Consider the following 21,793-nt stretch of genomic DNA (forward strand, 5'->3'; position numbering starts at 1 on the left):
TGAAGTTATGTTCAGTAGTTGGTTTTATATTATAAGAGTGAAGACAAAAGGAGTCGCTATAGTGACTGTTATTACGAGTAGATATGGAGTTGGTTGTTTCTCATAATGATCAAGTCTCCAAGTGGGAGTTTAATAGGTTTTGTGGAGCCTGGTTTTGGACCGGTATGCTCGGGCCCGGATCTTACAAAATTTCTGGTTTCCTTAAGAGGGAGAGTTTCGATATTGTAGCATGTCTCACTGTTAGAATTAAAACCACAGGTAATAACACAAACAGATCAATCAGATGAATCACTATCAGCAAGCCATAGTCTCAAAGGTGTTAACTTTCATTTCTCAGTATACAATATTCATCCAGGCGGCTACACCAGCCTTTACTACAAAAACCTAGGACATTCCAAATTACTAAATAGTCCTAACACTAACATGTAGGACAAGGGCTAAACTAGTAAAGACATACATATGATAAGACACCATTTGATCTTAATTAAAACAACTTAACAGAACATTAATTAAAATAAGTAGTCAACTGTGCAAGTCAAACAACACTCCCCCTAACTTGCTTTTTGATACAACTCCAAGAAGGGACCTCAGATAGCAGAATTTGTCCCTAGGAAGAGCCTTTGTGAAGATGTCAGCCCACTGTTCTCCTGTCCTGCAGAATTCTAGCTGAATAACTCCTCTCTCAATCTGTTCCCTGACAAATTGATACCTCAGTGCTATATGCTTAGTTAAATCATGATCCACAGGATTTTTAGCGATAGCAATTGCTGATTTGCTGTCACAGAAAATTTTAGTTGGCTTATCCTGTATAACTCCCATATCCTCCAAGGCTCTCCTGAGCTAGATTGCCTATGCAGCTGCCCTGGAAGCGGCTACATATTCTGCTTCAGCAGATGACAAAGCAACAGATTTTTGTTTCTTGCAAGACCAGGAACAAACTCCAGAACCCAAGTTGAACACAAAACCAGAGGTACTTCTAAGGTCATCCAGGTTGCCTCCCCAATCAGAGTCACAGAAACCAGCCAATTCTATTTTCTTTCCAGACTCATACAGAATTCCATAGTTCATAGTTCCCTTGACATACCTCAGAACCCTTTTGGCAGCCCCTAGATGAATTTGAGTAGGACTTTGCATATATCTGGACAACAAGCTGACAGCAAACATAAGATCAAGTCTTGTTGTACAGAGATAGAGTAAACTGCCAATTAAGCTCCTATACACAGCAACATTAGCTTCACCAGATCCATCCTCTTTGAACAACTTTTCAGTGACAACCAAAGGCACCACAACAGGATTGCAGTCCTCCAGATTATGTTTCTTCAGAATAGCCTTAGCATAGCTAGTTTGAGAGATGAATATTCCCATTTTAGATTGAATCACCTCAAGGCCCAGAAAATAGCTCAGTAATCCTAGATCACTCATCTCATAGGTCTCCATCATGCTACTTTTGAAAGTTTGAATCTGATCTTCATTGTTTCCAGTGATGATCAAGTCATCCACATAAATGGAGACTATCAACAGAGAGTTCCCTTCCTTCAGGCTGTATAGAGTTCCCTCACTCTTACTCTTCTGCAAGCCCTCTTGTTTAAAAAATTTATCTATTTCAGAGTACCAAGCTCTAGGCGATTGTTTAAGCCCATAAAGAGCCTTTTTCAGTTTATACACTTTTGCTTCCTCCCCTTTACTGATAAATCCTTCTGGTTGAGAAATGTAGACTTCTTCCTCTAGAGTTCCATTTAAGAAGGCTGATTTAACATCAAGTTGATGGATCCTCCACTGATTTTGAGCAGCCACTGACAACAAGGTTCTTACTGTCTCCAATCTGGCTACTGGGGCAAAGGTCTCATGGAAATCTATACCAGGCTTCTGTGTAAACCCCTTTGCAACTAATCTGGCTTTATATTTCTGCACACTCCCATCAGGATTCAATTTTGTTTTGTAGACCCATTTAACTCCAACTATGTCTCTGTTCACTGGTCTATCAACTAGCTCCCAAGTGTTGTTCTTCTCAATCATCCTAATCTCCTCCTGCATAGCAAGTCTCCAGACAGGATCTGCTTGAGCCTCTTCAAACTTTCCAGGTTCTCCCATAGCTAGATTGCAAGATTCATATACTGCTGCCAGATCTTTCACTCTTATAGGAGGTGACTCTGGTTCACTATCTTCCTCAAGTTCAGGAATGTCTGCAGCTGTCACCTCTCCAAGAACCTCCTCCTGAAATGGATCCACATGTGAGTCTCCCTGATCTTCATTTGTTTCTGACCAGTAAGTTGGATCAATCAGCTCAGAATTGTTTTTAGTAGACATATCCTCCCACTTCCAAGCTGAGTTTTCATCAAATATTACATCCCTACTCACTAATAGCTTTCCGGTTTCAACTTCATACACTCTGTAGGCCTTGGAATTCACACTATAGCCCACAAAGATGCATTTTTTGCTCTTTCTGTCTAGCTTGGTTCTTTTCTCTGTAGGAATGTGGATATAACATAAGCTACCAAATACTCTGAGATGGTTTACTGAAGGCTTGATCCCAGACCAAGCCTCTGAAGGATTCAAATTCTGGACAGCCTTGGTGGGACACAAATTAAGAATGTAGACAGCAGTATGAATGGCCTCAGCCCAAAACACCTTAGGTAAATTCTTTTCAGCCAACATTGATCTTGCCATCTCCATCAAGGTTCTATTTTTTCTCTCAGCAACCCCATTTTGCTGAGGGCTGAATCCAGCAGTAAGCTGTTTCTTTATACCTTCCACTCTGCAAAATTCTTCAAATTTTTCTGATGTATATTCTCCGCCCCTATCACTCCTTAGTTGTTTAATTACCCTTCCACTCTCCTTCTCAACTTCAGCCTTAAACTGTTTAAACTTGGTAAAGGTCTCAGACTTTTCTTTGAGGAAGTATACCCAGACTTTTCTAGAATAGTCATCTATGAAAGTCAGAAAGTATTTACAGTCATTGAAGGATGCAGTCTGCATGGGCCCACAAAGATCTGTATGTACCAGATCTAGGACTTCCTTGGCTCTCCATGTTGCTTGCTTAGGAAAAGGATGCCTGTGATGTTTTCCCATAACACAGCTTACACATATACCATCTGTCTCCACAATTTTAGGTAAACCAGTCACCATATTCTTTTGATGCAACAATTTGAGGTCACCAGTGTTAAGATGGCCAAACCTCAAATGCCATAAGTTTGTACTCTGCTGTGACTCAGTATTTGCTTGAAGTGCTACAAATGCATCAAGTTTGAACTCAACTAGAAAGTTTCTATGGTTCTTCATAGGAACAAACATTAAGGCTGTGTCTATATTGTCCTTATCATAAATCTTGCACCCTGTATCCTCAAACAATAGTTTATACCCATTTTCCATCATCTGGCCCACACTCAACAAATTACTTCTGAGAGGAGGCACAAATAGAACGTCACATATATACTTAGAACCCCCATCAGCAGTAATTTTCACTCTCCCCCTACCTTTAGCCTCCACTACAGTGCCATCACCCAAACGAATATTTGAGGTAATGGTAGTATCAATGAAATCAAACAGGTCTCGATTCCCAGACATATGGTTGCTGCATCCACTGTCTAGGTACCAGACATCAGACTTAAAATTGGGAGTAGAGGATACCTGTGTTGCAACGAAAAGATTTTCTTCTGGACTGCACTCTACAAAGTTGGCTTTGTTTTCTGGCTTAGAACGACAATGCTTTTGAACATGGCCAAACTTCTTGCAATAGTGGCACTGGGGCTTTCCCTTGAACCAACAATCAGCAGGAACATGACCAAACCTCTTACAAATATCACAAACAGACCCACTAGAGCCTCCAACAGATTCGGAACTCACACCCTTGTCTCCCCCACTGCGCCAAGTTGGTTGTTTCCCTTTCTTAACTTCATCTCTGAGAGACAACTTCGCTTGGAAGGCAGATTCCATTGAGGAAGTTTGTTCACCACGACGAAGCCTCCTTTGCTCATGTGCTTGAAGTGAGCCAATAAGCTCCTCCGGTTTCAAAACTGTCAAGTCTTTTGATTCCTCAATGGCAGTCACAACAACATCATAGCGCTCAGGAAGACTAATTAATAGCTTTTGAACAAGCTTTTGGTCAGAAATCTCTTCTCCTAGAGAGCGCATTTGGTTGACAATATCGATTACTTGAGAATAGAACTCTTTAATGCTTTCGGACTCACGCCGAAGTGTTTGTAGTTTCACCAGAGCAGTCTTGCCATCTCCATCAAATTCTTTAGATAGGATATCCCAGGCTTCCTTGGCTTGGGTGGCTCGGATGATACGTGGAAAAATTGTAACCCCAACCCCATTTTGCAGACGAGAGAGCGCCTTAGCATTGATCATTCGATTGCTCTCTAGGTCCTTTTTTTCAGTAGCGTCTAAAACACTTTCATCTGTGGATTCCGTGTATCCATTCTGCACAATGCCCCAAAGGCCTTCTGACATCAAGAAAGTGCGCATACGTACCTTCCAGGAAGAGAAATCATCTCCATTAAACAACGGAATGGTGTAGCGGTCATTCGAGGAAGTCATAGCTTCAACTCAGCGTCTCTTGCTCTGCAGCCTTTTCTTCGTTGCTTGAATCGCGATAACCTCGAACTGGTCTTCCACACAGATCGGGCTTCGATACCACTGTTAGAATTAAAACCACAGGTAATAACACAAACAGATCAATCAGATGAATCACTATCAGCAAGCCATAGTCTCAAAGGTGTTAACTTTCATTTCTCAGTATACAATATTCATCCAGGCGGCTACACCAGCCTTTACTACAAAAACCTAGGACATTCCAAATTACTAAATAGTCCTAACACTAACATGTAGGACAAGGGCTAAACTAGTAAAGACATACATATGATAAGACACCATTTGATCTTAATTAAAACAACTTAACAGAACATTAATTAAAATAAGTAGTCAACTGTGCAAGTCAAACAACACTCACTTGCCCTAAGGACTATTAATTTTGATTATCTGAAACCTCATTGTGTCTCTTTCTTGACGTAGTTAGTTAAAACTGTTGTTACTCTCGTGGACGTAGCCTATATTAATTGAGCGAATCACGTAAAAATGTTGTGTTTATGTTGCCTCTCTTCTCTAATCTTTATGTTATTCACTATTATTAAGGAAGGTCAATTCCTAACATTAAAAATATTGTGTTTACGTGTTCCAAATTTGTATACAAATTTAGCTGAATTTTGAAGAGTCTAGTCATGTGTTGCTATTTTCAAGGCACAAGCATTTTGATCCCCTTAGGGTTCACATCTAATCCATATTTCCATATCTAAGAGAACTCCGTCAAAATTAGAACCAAGTCTATGTCTAAGCCCTTGAAGTCCAACTCAAGCCACAGTAGTAGTATCATGAGGACATTTTCTTTTAATTTTCTAAGCCAAAACATTAGACTATTGACTATTTCGTATGTGGGAGAGAAATCCATACATAGCTATATATAAAGTCTGTCTTATACCTCAAAAACAACAAGTAGTAGTTCATTCAACCGAAGAGAGAACATTGAGCATAAACATGATTAGTTCCCTTTTTCAGTTGTCATCAAATATGGGTGTAGTAGGAACTTCTTTCATGCCAAAGACAAGCATGATCCATTTCCAAAGTTTCAAGCCTAACCAACACAAAAACAACATTTCAGTGATGTAAGTTCATGATATTCCTAAACTTTCACTTAATTAGTAATTGTTTTCCTTCATTTTTTGGGTTATTTATTGATTCTCTTGAGCTAGCGAAGATTATTAATATATTGTTGTGTTTTTTTTTTCTTTCTTTATGTTTAGAAGATGTAAGGACCCAACTCCTCCAGCAGTTGAGCCAGGAAGAAAACCTCCACAAACGAATAGTGTATTGACGGTTAAACCAATAGCAACAAAACTGAGAAAGGAAAGAGCTGCTATTCCAAGTTTCGTCGTCGATGTTGAAGATGATAAGAAAAACCAGTTGAGCCAGGATGAAGACCTCCACAAACTACTGCTCGCTGCAGGAACTCAATATCGATCGCCGCATTAATGATAGCCTGATAGGGTGTAAAATTGTTGCTTTTATATCTTTAAAATTAATTCCTGTACATCCCGTTAAGTTTCAAGATCACTTGTAATGCCGCGAAAAGTCTTACAGTTGTCAAATATGAAAATACCAAGTAGTTTGTATGTTGATGTAATATTTTGTATAATAGCTTACTTCCACATTCATTCTATAATTATATGTAATATTTAATTAGAACATTTGAGTATTTTCATTAACTGGAAGGATAGAAGGCAACTGACTTGGACTAAGTATTAGACCAATTGACCGTTGACGCAACAATCTAATTCAAATAAAAGCCAATTGAACTGAGTCTAGTTAGTTGAGTTGGAGCTTGTTATTCTGAGCAGGATTCTTCTCATTACCCTCCCGTAAGAGTGGTGGGGCTGAGGAAACACCGATCTTGAAATAGAACAACAATGGTGGAGCTGAGGAAACACCGACCCGGATTCGGGGTTCGAACATGGCTCGGGAGGTAAAGTGGAGGCGGAGGCAAATGGGAGGTGGTTTGGGGTGGATAAGAGAGTTGCATTGAAGTGTGAGAAGAGGCTTGTGATGTTAGAGCAGATTGGGTGGCGATCTTTGAACTGGTTGGGGTTTGGAGATGGCAGACCAAGAGACTGACAGGGGAGGTTCGATGGTTTCTATGTGTACCCAATTCGATTCCTTAACTTATCTAGAACCAACATCACTGCATCTTTCTCCTGCCACTTCTCCTTCTCAATCATTTCCTCTACTGGTATGATCAGTTTTTTTTGTGATAAGAACAAAGAGGTGTATCAGCAGAAGTAAACAAGGCCAGGCTTGTAGAGTTAATAGGGTACCTGCAAGATTATCTCTTTCTTCATAAGAACCAAATTACAAGAGAGGCTACTGTTCTGTACCAGCTGGAACAATTAATGGGATATCTCGCTCCTTAATATGTTTATTCTGGTATTCCAACTGAGAAAACCGATCGATGTTTACAACTTAATTTGGTGTGGTGGTTCTAGAGGAAGAAGGCCTGGCCAGTTGATGAATATGGGACTGTGCTTGTTGACTTGGTTTGGAGCCTGCGGGAGAAACAATGAAATTAACATTTGTGGAGTAAAAGAAAAACATCCCTGGAGACAGACTGATATTGGCCTCTTCATGGATAACTGGCTTTCCACAATATCAAGCAATTAACAGCTCAAGATTGTTCATCAAATCCTCACCAATACCCTTCACTAATTTGATCTTGGCTTTCAAGACATGGGACTCTGAAGTACTGGGTTGTGCAAATTTCAAAGAGAAGCACAAGAATTTGATCCAACATGGGTCTAATGGGTCTGCAACGATGTGGTGGTGAATATGTATGAAATTGGGGAGTTGAAAGCCAAGTTCATGTCATTGAAAGGGTTTGGTGAGGATTTGATCAACAACGACTGATGGTGGTTAACAATTGAGTTTCACTCAATTTAATATTGAGGAAGGATCAAGAATCTGAATAACATTTTTTTTTTGAAAGGGGTTAAAATTCCAACATTTCATTTTATGCTAGTAAACGTTAAACCTACCGCTACGAAAGCAATATAGGACAAACATCGAACAGCACCCGGACAACCCTCAGCATTGGAATAGATGTCTTGACAACATCTTAATGTCAATAGGAAGGAAAAAAACGTGAGAAAATTTAAATAGCATTTTTAAGAGTTTATCTAGCTAGGGATTAAAACAATCCCTCAGCATTGGAATAGATGCTGACAATAAGTTTCATTTTTGACGTAATAAACTATATGCTGGCTATATAATAAAGTAACTTTAATATTTAAAAAAAGGAAAAAAAATGTGAGAGAATTTAAATAACATTTTTAGGAGTTTATCTAGGGAATAAAACAATGCCTCTGCATTGGAATAGATGCTGACAATAAGTTTCAAAATTTAAAATTTTCCCTAGAGCCAAAATTGGTATAAAGAATTGTCGATGCTGACAAGAAATAAAAAATCTATGTTCCAAAATGGCATTACAGCTAAACAGCTAATTTGAACATTATAAATATTATATATTACTTCTCTTCACCACAATTTAACTCAGTCATATTCAACAAATTTCTTGGCAATGCTGCAGACTATGAGCTTCTTAGGTGTTTCTTTGCTGGCATTCTTCATCCTCACTAGCATCCTTCTTGTTTCATCTCAAAACGATAATGAGTATGAAGATGTTGTCAAGTCAGTAAAAAAGATCAACAAGCATGTTTTGCTAACTATAAAGGTAACTAAGGCCACTTAATTGGTCTCTTGCTTATTGGCTATATATGTTCAATTATATTTTTTTATACTCTGTGGATACTAATTTGATGCTTGATTCTTGATCATAGAGCCCAGATGGAGATCTCATTGATAAACGAAATAAACCATGTTTCAATCACTCTATTTTACGGGACCACACGATTCAAGTATAAAAATATATACATATTACTTCTTCTTTATACTTTTACTATTTTTAATACATGTCTCTCTACTAATTAATTGTTTGTTTTTACTTCTGTAATTAAAAGGAAGTGCCTACACAAATGCTTAAAAGGAAGAAATATGCAAGGAACAGTAGGATTAATAAAGCATTTCAAATTTGCCGACGAAATAGGATGATGTGTACTAACAATACTATTCCTGTAAGACGAAGCACAATTGCTGATGTTATGCGACTCAATTCTACTTCTGAATTGAAAAAGAAACAAAAACCTTTTCGACATCAGCTTCCGATTTTTACTGAAAACCATGAGGTATTTCCAGTCATTTTAGTTTCTACCAAATAAAAACTAACATTTATTGATTAGATAACGTTTTGTACTTATACATTTTGGATGCATGTTTATAGTATGCGAGCGTCGTTTATGACGCAGTAGCAGAGTTATATGGGGTGGCAGGAGCAATAAAAATGGCTAGGCCATCGGTTTCTGGTGAGAATGGGTGCAGCCAATCTCATGTTCAAATCAAAACAGGATCAGGACAAGATTTTGAAAGCATTACAGTTGGATGGAATGTTAGTCTTTCTTTTTAATAAATAAATTAATTTTCTTTAGCAATAAGTTTCAAGTAATTAAATGATCAACAACCTATTTTATTTTTCTCCAAATCAGGTATGCCCGGAGTTAAATGGTGATAATAACATCAGACTATTCCTTTTATGGACAGTAAGCTCAAACCTAATTTCTGTTCAATCAACTAGTTTATGTTAATTTAACTTGTTCAATCTTATACTTAGAGGGACGGGTATCAGACGACAAAATGTTACAATTATGAGTGTAATGGATTCGTTGCGGAAAACGACGAGGACAACGAGGACGATGTCGTGCTAGGAGATGAACTTGAGCCATCACCTGCCCATCCCGACATTTATGTGAAAATTTGGAAGGTAACTAAACTGATGATTGTTAAAAAATGCTATATATAACCTCCTGGTTCCTCAACCTGTTATCATTATTTAATCTTTAAATTGAATTAAATTAGGATCCAGTGCGACAAATTTGGTCGTTGATGATTGATGATGAAGTGATGGGCGAATGGAGAAGGGATATATTTCCTCGGTTGGGAGGTATATATACGAGTGTAGAGTGGGGTGGTGAGGTATCCAACAACAGGACACAAATGGGGTCCGGTCGTTTTGAAAACGAGGAAGGCGCATGTTATATTCGTAACTTAGAGATCATGACTTCGGGTAACTCCCACCATCCCATTGAAGTTCCATTTGAAGAGCTTACGGAAAGGGAGACAAATCCAGAATTGTACAACGTCTCCATTAAGCACAATCGGCGTTACATATACTTTGGTGGCCCAGGCTTAACCGCATGATGCATGCGTGTTCATGTGCGCAGGATCGTGCTTCCCTAAAATAAGAATATGCCAACATTGAATAACATTATTAATGCTCTGTATTAATTGTAGAGCAGAACTCCATCAATCGGCTGTTCGATCAATATATGTTGAATTAGTAACCTTGTTAGTACATCACATGTTGCCTGTGCGTGGCTATTGAAACTTGGAAGTAGAAGTGAAAGAAATACATATTGAAAGTTTTTGTTCTCACAAAGATCGTTAATCAACGATATGAAAAGGTGTGGAATATGTTAAAATAAACGAACACTACAATTTTTACGAGGAAGTCCAAATGGGAGAAAACTTTCATTTTATTATAACGACCAAACTTTAAAACAGTCTCATATACTTTGATAAAGTATAGCGATCAACTCACTCACTCTAATCCTTTGAATCAAACAAACCACGTTGATCAAGTGCATGTTTTAACACATCAAGAATCCACATTGGCTGTAGTTTACCTTGGAATCCACCAAGGATTTGTGTTGCGACAATCTCGCTTGGAATGCACCAAACTCATCCCAACCTCAAAATCCACCAAACTCACCCAGCCTTGGAATCCACCAAGGGTCTTTAGGTGTGCGTCTTCAACTCTGGAATCCATCAGAAATTGTCACAAGTGTATTTGGCGTTTTTACTCACAATGAAACTCTTTCTTGTTCACCTATATATTGATCTCTCATTCACTCAAGTACAAGGGAGCATGAAACAAACAAGAAAAACACGAAGCTATATAAATCTCAGGATAATCTTCACTTGCTTCGATACTTTTCTTGAGGTAAGATCATAGGAACAATGTGATCAAGATTTTAAATCTCTTAAAAGTTATCTATATTCAGTTACCAAGTGATAATTAAGCAAGAGAAAAAACTTATCTAGGATAGATTCATTTAGAGAGATTTTAAGAAAAAGACACAAACAAATTGATTACATTTATGATTTATCTTAACAGATATGTGTTTGATCCCATACTTCCTGCAAAACAAATACTTGTTCTTGATCCCATGCTTCTTGCAAAACAAATCAAATGTAGTATTTTCAAATTTTGTACCATGATCTGTCCTAATTTTGCATAGATTAAAATCAGCATTCACCTTTTCATTTTGGGATTTTGCGAACAAATTGGATTGGAACTGCGCGCACCAGAATTACTAGTTATGCTGAAAGTGGAACTGCCGATTGTCGAAGATCAATACCACAAAGAAATTCAAAATTTTGAATCCACCTTGTCGATGATCAATTGATCATGAACTTAGCAACCTACAAAGCTAGCCACAACCACAAAGGCACAAAAACATGAACAATTTGATGAGGAACCCATATCCTACTCAATGATACAACCAAATCCCAACCAAAACCCAAAAAGAGGAGAAAGCTAAGCTAGCTTATTTTTGACAATTATAAGCTAGTTTATTTTTGACAGTTTATAAGTTGTACCAAATGGACCCAAAGAGTAGCGATAGCATGCCAACCTTTTCCCGTAATTTTGAATTAGCTCTTTGAACCAATGCATCGTTGGCTGAGATAGTGAGCTCCGCATTACCTCTTAGCGCAAGCGGTTGATTATGAGCTCAAGCTTCATGGGTGTTTCCAATATAGGAATTTGTGAGATGAGCCATTATTCAACTCAGTGTGTGCTAATGTCACCTTGCGTTATTTGTCGCACTAGATATCTCATATCGCAACTAATCCATGGATGTTGCGGAATCTTCCATGTAGCCCCAGGTTTACAAGTCAGTTGTCTAGTGAGCAACTAGGTGGGTTCCACATTACAAAAAAAAAACAAAACAAAACAGAACTATTTGATCTGTCTCTATAGGCCCAGCAGGAGGACCCAAACCCAGACCAAAATTCCAACATAAAATATAGGCACTAAACATTTCTTTGGGATATTTTATGTGGAATTTAATTACATCGACCCTTTTAATACCACAAATTCATAAGCACTAATACGCAACGCTTCAAATCTTATTTGGTAATTTGGGTCGTCTTTGGATGTGTTTGTGGCTAATGAGCTGTTGAATGCTTTTACTTTCTTCTGGTTTTTTTTTTTCCCTTTTTTCTTTTTTGGTTTTTTTTTGCCTGCTCAGTTAGCCCTGCTTTGGAGTTCGTTTGCTTATGAGCACCAAGTGCTCGATGAAATGCCACTGCAGGTACATTTGTCTTAGTACATTGAAGAAAACTACCAAGATGAAATCCATAGCCCAAAACGGATAACCGAGCCCAAAGATATGATCGTTTTAGCAAACATGGGTTAAAAGACACTTGTTTCCGATCACAACATAGAACTGATTAGCGGCTGGAATCAGAAAACCATGAAAAACAAAATCCATTTATAAGAAAATAGTATAATTGGGAAAACAATATTTATCAGGTTCGAAAATGTGCAACATTGGTGATCTCTAGACCAATTAGAAAGCTGTCTTTTTTTAAGAAACACAATACAAGGATACCTCTAAAATACAACGAAACCTCTTAAATTTAATCGACATTATTAACTGACTCTCTTAGTTTTCAAATTTAGTGGTCAAAGCCACTAAAAAATCGAAAGTCTTTTTAATTGTTGTCTGGTAATTAGAAACCGGTGTTTTTCAATTTCATTTTTGGTGTAGCAAACTAGGTTATATAATGCATGGGCCAAAAATCGTTGACCCGAAATACTTGTGCACATATTGCAAAGCCCAACGAAGGCCCGGATTAGATCGGCCCAAATAGGCATATAAGGCCCAAGGTTTACAATGTAAGTCTTGTCCCATATTGGGCCGCATGCCCGACCAGGGCCCACGAATGGGCATGTCATTACGGTCAACACGTGCTGACCACGTGACTTCAAACACTATATATAGAGGAAAACCCCTCCTCATTTATTCTCTTAACTACTTGATATCTCTCTCTCTAAAAGTCTTTCACTTCTCTCACTTAAATATCTCCCACCGTTGACTGACTTAACCATCGGAGTTTTTTTGGCCGACACCATACCGGTGTCTAAGTTTGACGGTCAATCTTCCTTTGATCTTGTAGGATTGTCATAGACTTCGATTGACGACAACAAGTTGATTGCAGATTTTAGGATCTGCATATAATAAAGCAAAGTTAATCGCAAAAAAAAAAGAGAATTTAAAGAACAATCTTAGGAGTTTGTCTAGGGAACAAAGCAGTTCCTCGGCATTGGAAGAGATGCATAATTTTAGATAGCTAATTTGAACTTCCTTGGAAACCTAACCAGCTCTTCAAATCAATTTAATTCTGAATTAACTAATTTCTTGACACTGCAGACTACGAACTTCTTAAGTTGTTCTTTGCTGGCATTCTTCATCCTCACTAGTATCCTTGTTTCAGCTCAAAATTATAACAAGTATGAAGATGTTTCAGCTCACTAGTATCTTTGTTTGTGTCTTGCTTATTGGCTATGTTTGATTATATTGTGTTTTTTTATTTTTTTTTATAATTTATGGATCCTAATTCTATACTTGATTCTTGCACATAGAGTCCAGACAGAGTTCTTATTGATAAATGAAATCAACCAACTTTCAATCATTCTCTTCTTTAGGGACCACACATTTTTCAAAAAGAAAATGTTCACTTTTCCTTGCCAATCTAAGTTCGCTGCACTGATCTTGGCTTAGGCATTGATCGTGCTCGTCATGACCCGTTGATCTAAGTTTGTTGCAACTTGAATCTAATATGCAAAAATCAAAATTTTCATCAATGACCTCGTCGATCTAAGTTTGTTGCACTGGTCTTGCTTATTGATCTGATCTCTTTGACCCGGTACCCAGTGACCCCTTAACAGGGTTATTGGGTGGGTCACTCCACAACCCGGCCGATGGACATATGGTGGACCAGGTATCTTTGGACCTGTAATGAAGTTTGGGCTTCTTGTTAAGAGAGATCTTTTGTAAGGGCCAACCACAACCCATATATGAGTTGGTTGTAACCAACAAACCCAATAGATAGGCTACTACTTAGTACTTAGAAAACTTGTTGGTTGCCCTCCTTATCAATAGATCACTACTCTCATATCTAAGCAAGATGTTATATTCTATCAAAAACTCGCAAGTATTGGCTCTTTACGAACAGTCAAAATACAACCCATAAAAACGCTCTAAAAGTCATGAAAACCAAACTCACAAGCACGAATGAATGTATTTTTAAAAGTACTAGCATTTTGATTCCCACAATATGAACGGAAAATCCATATGGATTATGGAATTTTGCAGTTCTTTTTGAGGGCATGAAACAACTCAAGTTAGTACCAACTACCAAGTCTAATTTAGTACCAACTACTAACTCAAAGTTCATGGGTTTAAGACCATGAAGGCCAAGTCAACGTGCAGTATCAAAAGAATATAAAAGTAGAACAAAAAGACTAATTAAATGCGTATCATATGCAATTTTGGTTTGCTATTGTTATGGTTTGTTCATTGTTATGGTTTGTTCTTTTCCTTCTTTGTGCTTGTTTTTTTTGTCCATGAGATAGGTTTAGTCGGCCCATTGTGAGCCACCAGAGAAGGGCTCTTCTTCTCCTCCGCATGATATAAAATTTATGGTTTCTTTAAATATATATATATATATATATAAATCTAGGTGAAATTTTCAGAGTCCAATCATGTGTTGCTATTTTCAAAGTAGAAGCATTTTGATTCCTATGTATTAAACCATTGAGATTTTGATAGTCTTTCTCTCTCGTAAGGAAGGGTTTTCTCTCTTTTTCACGAAAGGGTCTAAGGAGAGTTCTTGTTGTCTTGGTGCAGGGAGTAGAATCTGTAGATTTTCCAATGGAAGATCTTACAGATAAGTGGAAGAATCTGACCCTTACGGGGATGGAAGAGGAAGGTTTACACTTGGGAGAAGAAGATCTGGAACCTTCAACAAAGCAGGGGGAGTTAAGTCTATTAGGAAGGTTGCATCATGTGAGAAACATTACTGGAGAAATCCTTTCTAATACTATGAAAGGAATCTGGAAACTACGACAACACCCTTCGTTTAGAGATTTGGGTGGAAACTTGTATGCGATTGTGTTCGACAATGAGGTGGATAAATTGAAAATCATGGAGGGAAGACCGTGGTTATTTGATCGTCACCTTTTGGTTCTTCAAGAGATGCAGAGTTTTGTTCCTGTGAGGGAGATCCCGTTTGATGATGAGGTTTTCTGGGTACAAGTACACAATCTGCCACTTGCAGCAATGACGGAGAAAGTGGGTCGTCTCATTGGCAATTCAATAGGAGTTTGTGTTGATGTTGATACACAGAAGAATGGAATAGGGTGGGGTCCTGACCTTCGTATTCGAGTCTTGATTTCTTTACATAAGCCCCTCCCAAAGGGAAAGAAGATTGATTTGCCGGATAGATCTGTGACAGTAGGATTCTTATATGAGTTTCTACCAAAATTTTGTTACAAATGTGGCCGTATATTGCATGACAAGGGCGGCTGTCTGATTGTTAGTTCTAACCGTTTACATGGGGACGCGGAGCAGCCGGAGTATAGGAGTTGGATGAGGGCACCAAGTTTTATGAGGCGGAATGTTGGCATGAATAGTGATGATTTCCGACATAAGCCATCAATGTCCGATGATCGGAAGGGCGCCGATGATGGCAAACAGCAGAGTTACAGTTCAGCTAGAAGTCAAACGCGTGAGCTCGAAAAAGTGGTACCTGATTTTGTGGAGTTATTCTCAGAAAATCACGGGATTGATAATTTGCCTTTAATTGTGGGAATTGGTGTTGAAAATCAGGTCCAAATTAATTCAAATATTGATTCTATTTATGTATCAACATCAGTGTTGGGCCCACCTGGGGATGGGGTTAATAATTCCAATGAGGTGGTCCAGGTGGCCAACTGTACGGAGACTAGTGGGATGGTGGTACAGGAGATGAATTCTATGATAGTGCTAACAGATGAAAAAAAACGTCCAAAATCAAGTTGGAAAAGGAGAGCACGTTTGGTTAATGATCACAATATGGAGATTGAACTCGATTCTGGTGGAGTGATGAACAGCCAAGGTAAGAGATTGGTGAACGAGAAAGAGTTGGTGAAGAAAAAACATTGCTTTAGTGAGGCGGCGGCTGTTGTACAGCCCCGCCAAGATCAATGAGTCTTTTATCATGGAATTGTAGAGGGCTTTGGAACCCATCTACAATTTGTGAACTTGGCCTCTTGGTCAAGCTGAAGTCCCCAAAAATTTGTTTCTTAATTGAAACAAAAATCCTTTCATCTAAAGTTGATTTTTTCCGTAATAAACTACATTTTAAGCATGGTCTGGCAGTGGACTCAGTAGGGAAGAGTGGTGGTTTAATGCTTTTGTGGAAAGAAGAAATAGATATTACAGTACATTCTTATTCACTAAGGCATATTCATGTTACGATTAAAGAAGGGAGTGGTTCTCTCCCTTGGAATATAACCTTCTTTTATGGCCATCCTGATGTCTCTAAAAGGAAGTGCTCGTGGGACCTCTTGCGTTTTCTTTCAAATACTATCCACAATCAGTGGCTCTGTGTGGGGGATTTTAATGCCATATCAAATGGGGGGGAGAAGGTTGGTGGTAGTGATAGAGGGGGTACTATGATGAATGACTTTAATGATGCTTTATCAGATTCCAATCTTGTCGACCTGGGCTTCAAAGGAAATAAGTACACCTGGAGTAATAGGAGAAAAAGTCCGGAATCATTTATTAAAGAGAGGTTAGATCGGTCATTGGCTTCATTGGGTTGGTTACAAAGATGGGGTACCTATCATGTGGAGTATTTAACAACTATATCTTCGGATCACAGTTGTATGTATGTTTGCTGGGATGATAGATCATTAAGAAGAAGTGCTCTTACAAGAAGATTCAGATATGAACCAAATTTGGGTGCTAAAGATGCTTGCCACCAACTTGTGAGACAGCAGTGGGTCCGGAGAATTGATAGGGGAGGTGCTCAGTCTGCCTTATCGCATTTGCAGTTGAATTTAAAGTTTTGTGGTCCAAAAATTCAAAAGTGGGTAGTGAAAGAGCGACAGAGACATGCGTATACAGAGAAAGATTTGAAGTCCAAACTTGATTCACTAATTGCAAAGGAGAGTCATGAAAATCAAGAAGCTATTTCGGCTATGAGACATCAGCTGCAAGAGCTATGTGAACTAGAAGAAAAGGTGCTGTTAAATCAAAGTAAACAACATTGGTTAAAAGCTGGTGATCAAAATACTAGTTTTTTCCATAATAGTATGAAGAGGAGGCAGAATTTAAAGGGCATTGACAAAATCCTGGATGAAGGTGGATGTTTGAGAAATACTGAACCGGAAATAGCTGAGGCTTTTCATGCCTACTTTACTAGTCTTTTCTCAGCTGGAAGTATTGTGGAGGATTATTCATTTTTAGATTCAATAACAAGGCTAGTTGATGCTGATGTTAATGAGTCTTTGTGTAGGATGGTTACAAGAGACGAAATTTGGAATGCAGTTCGAAGTATTAGTAGTCAAAAAGCTCCAGGCCCCGATGGATTTTCAGCGGGTTTTTATCATAGTCATTGGGATACTGTGGGAGATAGTGTTGTGGATGCTGTGATGGATTTCTTTGATACGAGTATTATGGATTCTGAGATAAATAGTACTCTTATTGCTTTGATCCCAAAAACGAAAGAAGCTCTAAGCGTTACTGAGTATCGCCCTATCAGTTTATGTAATGTCTCGTACAAGATCATTTCCAAAATCTTGTCTAATAGATTGAGTCTCATTCTCCCCAATATTATTCGAGGTAACCAATCTGCTTTCATTAGAGATAGGTTGATTACGGATAATGTGATAGTGGTGTATGAAGCACTACACTCTATGAGCCTGATGGCCAGGAGCAGAACCAGCTACATGGCTATTAAGCTTGACATGAGCAAAGCTTACGACAGGGTTGAATGGAATTTTGTAAAAGAAATTATGTCTCGGTTGGGTTTCTCAGACAAATGGCAGGGGTGGATTATGCAGTGTATTAGATCTGTGACTTATAGAGTGCTTATTAATGGAGCTACTACAAATTTGATTATCCCAACAAGAGGTATAAGGCAGGGTGATCCTCTTTCTCCTTTGCTATTTGTATTATGTACGGAGGGTCTTAGTAGTAATTTAAAAGAAGCACATGATACTAATATGTTTTGTGGAATTCCTTTTGGTAGAGGTCGGTTGCGGATTTCACACCTATTTTTTGCTGATGACAGTCTCCTCTTTTGTCGGGTTAAAAAAGAGGATTGGATGTGTGTCTACGATATTCTGACGGAGTATGGTAGAGTCTCGGGCCAAATGATTAATTATAGCAAGACTAGTATCTACTTTAGCAGATATACTTCATCTCAGGAAAAAAGCCAGATGATTTCTTTGATTGGAGCTGTGGAAGCAAAGATTTATGATCACTATTTGGGATTACCGGCTATTGTTGGTAGATCACGTAAGAAGGCTTTTATGTTTATTTTAGACAGAATAAGGAAGAAGGTAATGGGCTGGTCTCATCGCAATTTATCTCAAGCAGGCAATGAGGTTTTTATTAAATCAATCCTTCAGGCGATTCCTACTTATGCGATGCAATTGTTTAAATTTCCAGGAGGCCTTTGTACTGAAGTGGATCAAATTCTACGTAAGGTGTGGTGGGGAGTGAATGATAAGAATAATTATATGGCTTGGTTACCTTGGGCTAAACTATGTGAATCAAAGAAGAATGGAGGAATGGGTTTCCGAAATACCGAGGCTTTTAATGATGCATTGTTAGCAAAGCAGTGTTGGAGAATCATTGTTCATCCAACTTCTCTATCCAGCCGTGTTTTGAAGGCAAAGTACTTCCCAAGTTCCGGATTTTTAGAGGTTTCGAAAAAGAGAAATGCCTCTTTTCTATGGTCCAGCTTCCTGAGTGCACGATATTTGTTATTGGATGGATTGAAGTGGCGGATAGGCAATGGGAGGACGGTGAAGATATGGGGTAATCCATGGTTGCCGAAAGCAATCTTTTATGATGAGCAATTAGTGGATAAAGGGGTTCAAAAGTCTATCTTAGTTGAATTTTTAATAGATTGGACCACTGGGTGGTGGGATGCTAGTTTAATTAAAGAAATATTTGATGTTGACACAGCTAGAATGATAATGTCCCAGCCACTTGGTTCTCCACATGTGCAAGACTCGATATTTTGGAATGGAACTGAGCATGGGAATTATACTGTGAGAAGTGGATATTTTCATGCACTTGATATAAGAAGAAGGGAGTCTGCTTGCTGTTCAGAGCCATTGGCTAATCCTCTAGATTCGGTATGGACTCATATATGGTCGCTTGTGGTGCCTCCATCTACAAGGGTCTTCTTATGGCGTGCAGTTCATGATATTCTGCCCAATTTTTCACAATTGCATAGGAGACATATATGTGATAGTTCGGTATGTCCTCTTTGTAAAAGTGCTGAAGAATCAGTTATGCATTCTTTGTGGGAATGCCCGGCAGCAAAAGATGTGTTTTCTATGAGCCTCAAGAAGTTGCAAAAGATGGATTCTATTTTTCAAGGCTCTTTCGCCCAGTTCTGGATTGCTTCCTCAGCTGTTCTTTCTTCACATGAGGTAGCTACTCTAGCTATTACAATGAGGTTGATTTGGCTTAGACGGAATAAGTTTGTCCATGAGGGGACTCTTACACATCCTACACAAGTAGCTCTACAAGGTATGAATTTAGCAAATGATTTTAAATCTGCTCAAGTAGATGGAGTTAATGTTCAGCGAGATTCAGTTTCAAGTAATCTCCAGCAGGTTTGGAAAGGACCACAAATAAACCTTATTAAAGCCAATTGGGTGTCGTATTTCGTGATGCTAGTGGGGAGGTCATGGCAAGTAGTTCTTTGTTGAGAATGACTGCACTTCATCCTTCTTTAGCTGAGGCCTTAGCAGCCCTTCATGCTGTGAAGTTAGCACTGGAGTTGGGTTTCACAGAGCTGATTTTTGAAGGAGATGCTGCAGTGGTTGTGGAAGCCATTAATGGAAGTGATGTCCATCGTGCTATTTGGAGTCCGGTTATCATGGAGATAAAGAGATTATTGCGCTTCTTGTCGAGTTGGAAATTTGTCCATATACGACGCACGGCCAATGAAGCCGCCCATTCCATGGCTAAGCATGCCTTTCTCATTCAGGGCATGCGGGTTTGGATTGAGGAGGTACCTTGTTCGGTTGTGCATATTATTCAGGCGGAGAAGTCTTCCTGGACTTCAACTCGTCAAAGCCATGCTAATGACTGCTATTGAGCTATTCTGTTATGTTTTGTTTTAGATAAAAACTGTTTTGTTTTGTCCATCATTTTATGAGGTTGATTGTATTCCACCTATATGGTGGCTCGAGTGCCTATAATGGCATCCATTTCTTTTACTCACGAGCTGAGTATATGAATACATATATGGTCTCTTGACTTTTTCAAAAAAAAAAAAAGAAGAAGCATTTTGATTCCCTTACTGTTCACGTCTAATCCATATTTCCATGGCTACAAATTTTTCTCAGAGAGAACTCAGTCAAAATAAGAAGCAAGTCCATGTCTACGCCCTTGAAGTCCAAGTCAACCCACATGCTCTATATGAGGACATTTTCTTTTAATTTTCTAAGCCAAAACATTAGACTTTTGACCATTTCATATGTGGGAGAGAAATCCATACATATATAGCTATATATAAAGTCTGTCTTATACCTCAAAAACAAGAAGTAGTAGTTCATTCAACCAAAGAGAGAACATTGAGCATAAGCATAATTAGTGCCCTTTTTCAGTTGTCATCAAATATGGGTGTAGTAGGAACTTCTTTCATGCCAAAGACAAGCATGATCCATTTCCAAAGTTTCAAGCCTAACCAACACAAAAACAACATTTCATCAGTAATGTGAGTTCTTGACACTTATTTAGTAGTTGTTTTCCTTCATTTTTTGGGTTATTTATTGACTCTAGCGATGACTATTAATAAATTGTTTTGTTATTTTCTTTATGTTCAGAAGATGTAGAGCCCCAACTCCTCCACCAATTCAGCCAGGACGAAGACGTCCACAAATAAATAGTGTGTTGAGGGTTACACCAATAGCAACAAACCCGAGAGAGGATCAGAGAGTTGCTATTCCAAGTTCCGTTGTCATCGTTGATGTTGAAGATGATCAGAAAAACCAGAGGGCATTAGATTCTACTGCTCGCTGCTGGAACTCTACATCGGCGCATTAATGGTAGGGTGTAAAATTGTTGGTGCCAAATCATAAAATTAATTACTGTACATCCCATTGAGTTTCAAGATCACTTGTAATGGTAGGAAAAGTCTCACAGTTGTCAAATAAGGGAATACGAAGTAGTTTGTATGCACAAATAGACTCATTCATAACTTCAGATGCTAAGGCTCGAAGTTGGGATGTTGCATGTAATATTCTGTATAATAAATTACCTCCACATTCATTCTGTAAAATTTTTAAGAACATTTGAATATTTTCGTCAACTGGAAATGATAACAATCTTACAAATATAAACACACAGGAGAAACGGATAGAAAGCTATTGACTTAGGGCTACCTAGAAGTCAGTGCACCAGTAAAAACCTGAGGCATAACCCTCTAGGAAGTGCCATCTTGGAAAATCTACGAGGGTGTTGAGTGGGCAGGCAAACGTAGGTGAACGCGTCAGCTATGAGACCACCAGCTGCACCAATTAGCGCACGCTCAACGACGGCTGGGTTTTTTTAGGACAGACTGCGACTTCGGGCTGTGCCGGGATGTGGGTTTGATCCGGATTAGGGGTTCGAACATGGTTTGGGAGGTAAAGTGGAGGCGGGGGCAAATGGGAGGTGGTTTGGGGTGGATAAGAGAGTTGCATCGAAATGTGAGAAGAGGCTTGTGATGTTAGAGCAGATTGGGTGGCGATCTTTGAATTGGTTGGGGTTTGGAGAAGGCAGACCAAGAGACTGAC

The 21,793-nt window shown here is 38.7% G+C and overlaps 3 protein-coding genes across 3 annotated transcripts; all 3 read left to right on the forward strand.

Moving 5' to 3' along the window:
* The first annotated feature begins 5,502 nt into the window (after positions 1-5,502).
* Positions 5,503-6,027, forward strand: LOC119987708. Its single transcript, XM_038832628.1, has 2 exons — positions 5,503-5,660; positions 5,799-6,027. Exons 1-2 carry the CDS (start codon positions 5,533-5,535, stop codon positions 6,025-6,027), a joined length of 357 nt encoding a protein of 118 aa, XP_038688556.1. The 5' UTR covers positions 5,503-5,532.
* Positions 6,028-6,646: 619 nt separating this feature from the next.
* On the forward strand, positions 6,647-9,855 carry LOC119987709. Its single transcript, XM_038832630.1, has 10 exons — positions 6,647-6,781; positions 7,035-7,085; positions 7,891-7,971; positions 8,132-8,275; positions 8,382-8,459; positions 8,562-8,786; positions 8,882-9,046; positions 9,144-9,197; positions 9,269-9,418; positions 9,514-9,855. The coding sequence occupies exons 1-10, from the start codon at positions 6,647-6,649 to the stop codon at positions 9,853-9,855; spliced, it is 1,425 nt and encodes a 474-aa protein (XP_038688558.1).
* Positions 9,856-20,572: 10,717 nt separating this feature from the next.
* On the forward strand, positions 20,573-21,297 carry LOC119988776. Its single transcript, XM_038833936.1, has 2 exons — positions 20,573-20,733; positions 20,843-21,297. Exons 1-2 carry the CDS (start codon positions 20,636-20,638, stop codon positions 21,060-21,062), a joined length of 318 nt encoding a protein of 105 aa, XP_038689864.1. The 5' UTR covers positions 20,573-20,635; the 3' UTR covers positions 21,063-21,297.
* The last annotated feature ends 496 nt before the right edge of the window (positions 21,298-21,793 follow it).

The sequence above is a fragment of the Tripterygium wilfordii genome, chromosome 21, assembly GCF_013401445.1.
Source record: "Tripterygium wilfordii isolate XIE 37 chromosome 21, ASM1340144v1, whole genome shotgun sequence".
Taxonomy (NCBI): domain Eukaryota; kingdom Viridiplantae; phylum Streptophyta; class Magnoliopsida; order Celastrales; family Celastraceae; genus Tripterygium; species Tripterygium wilfordii.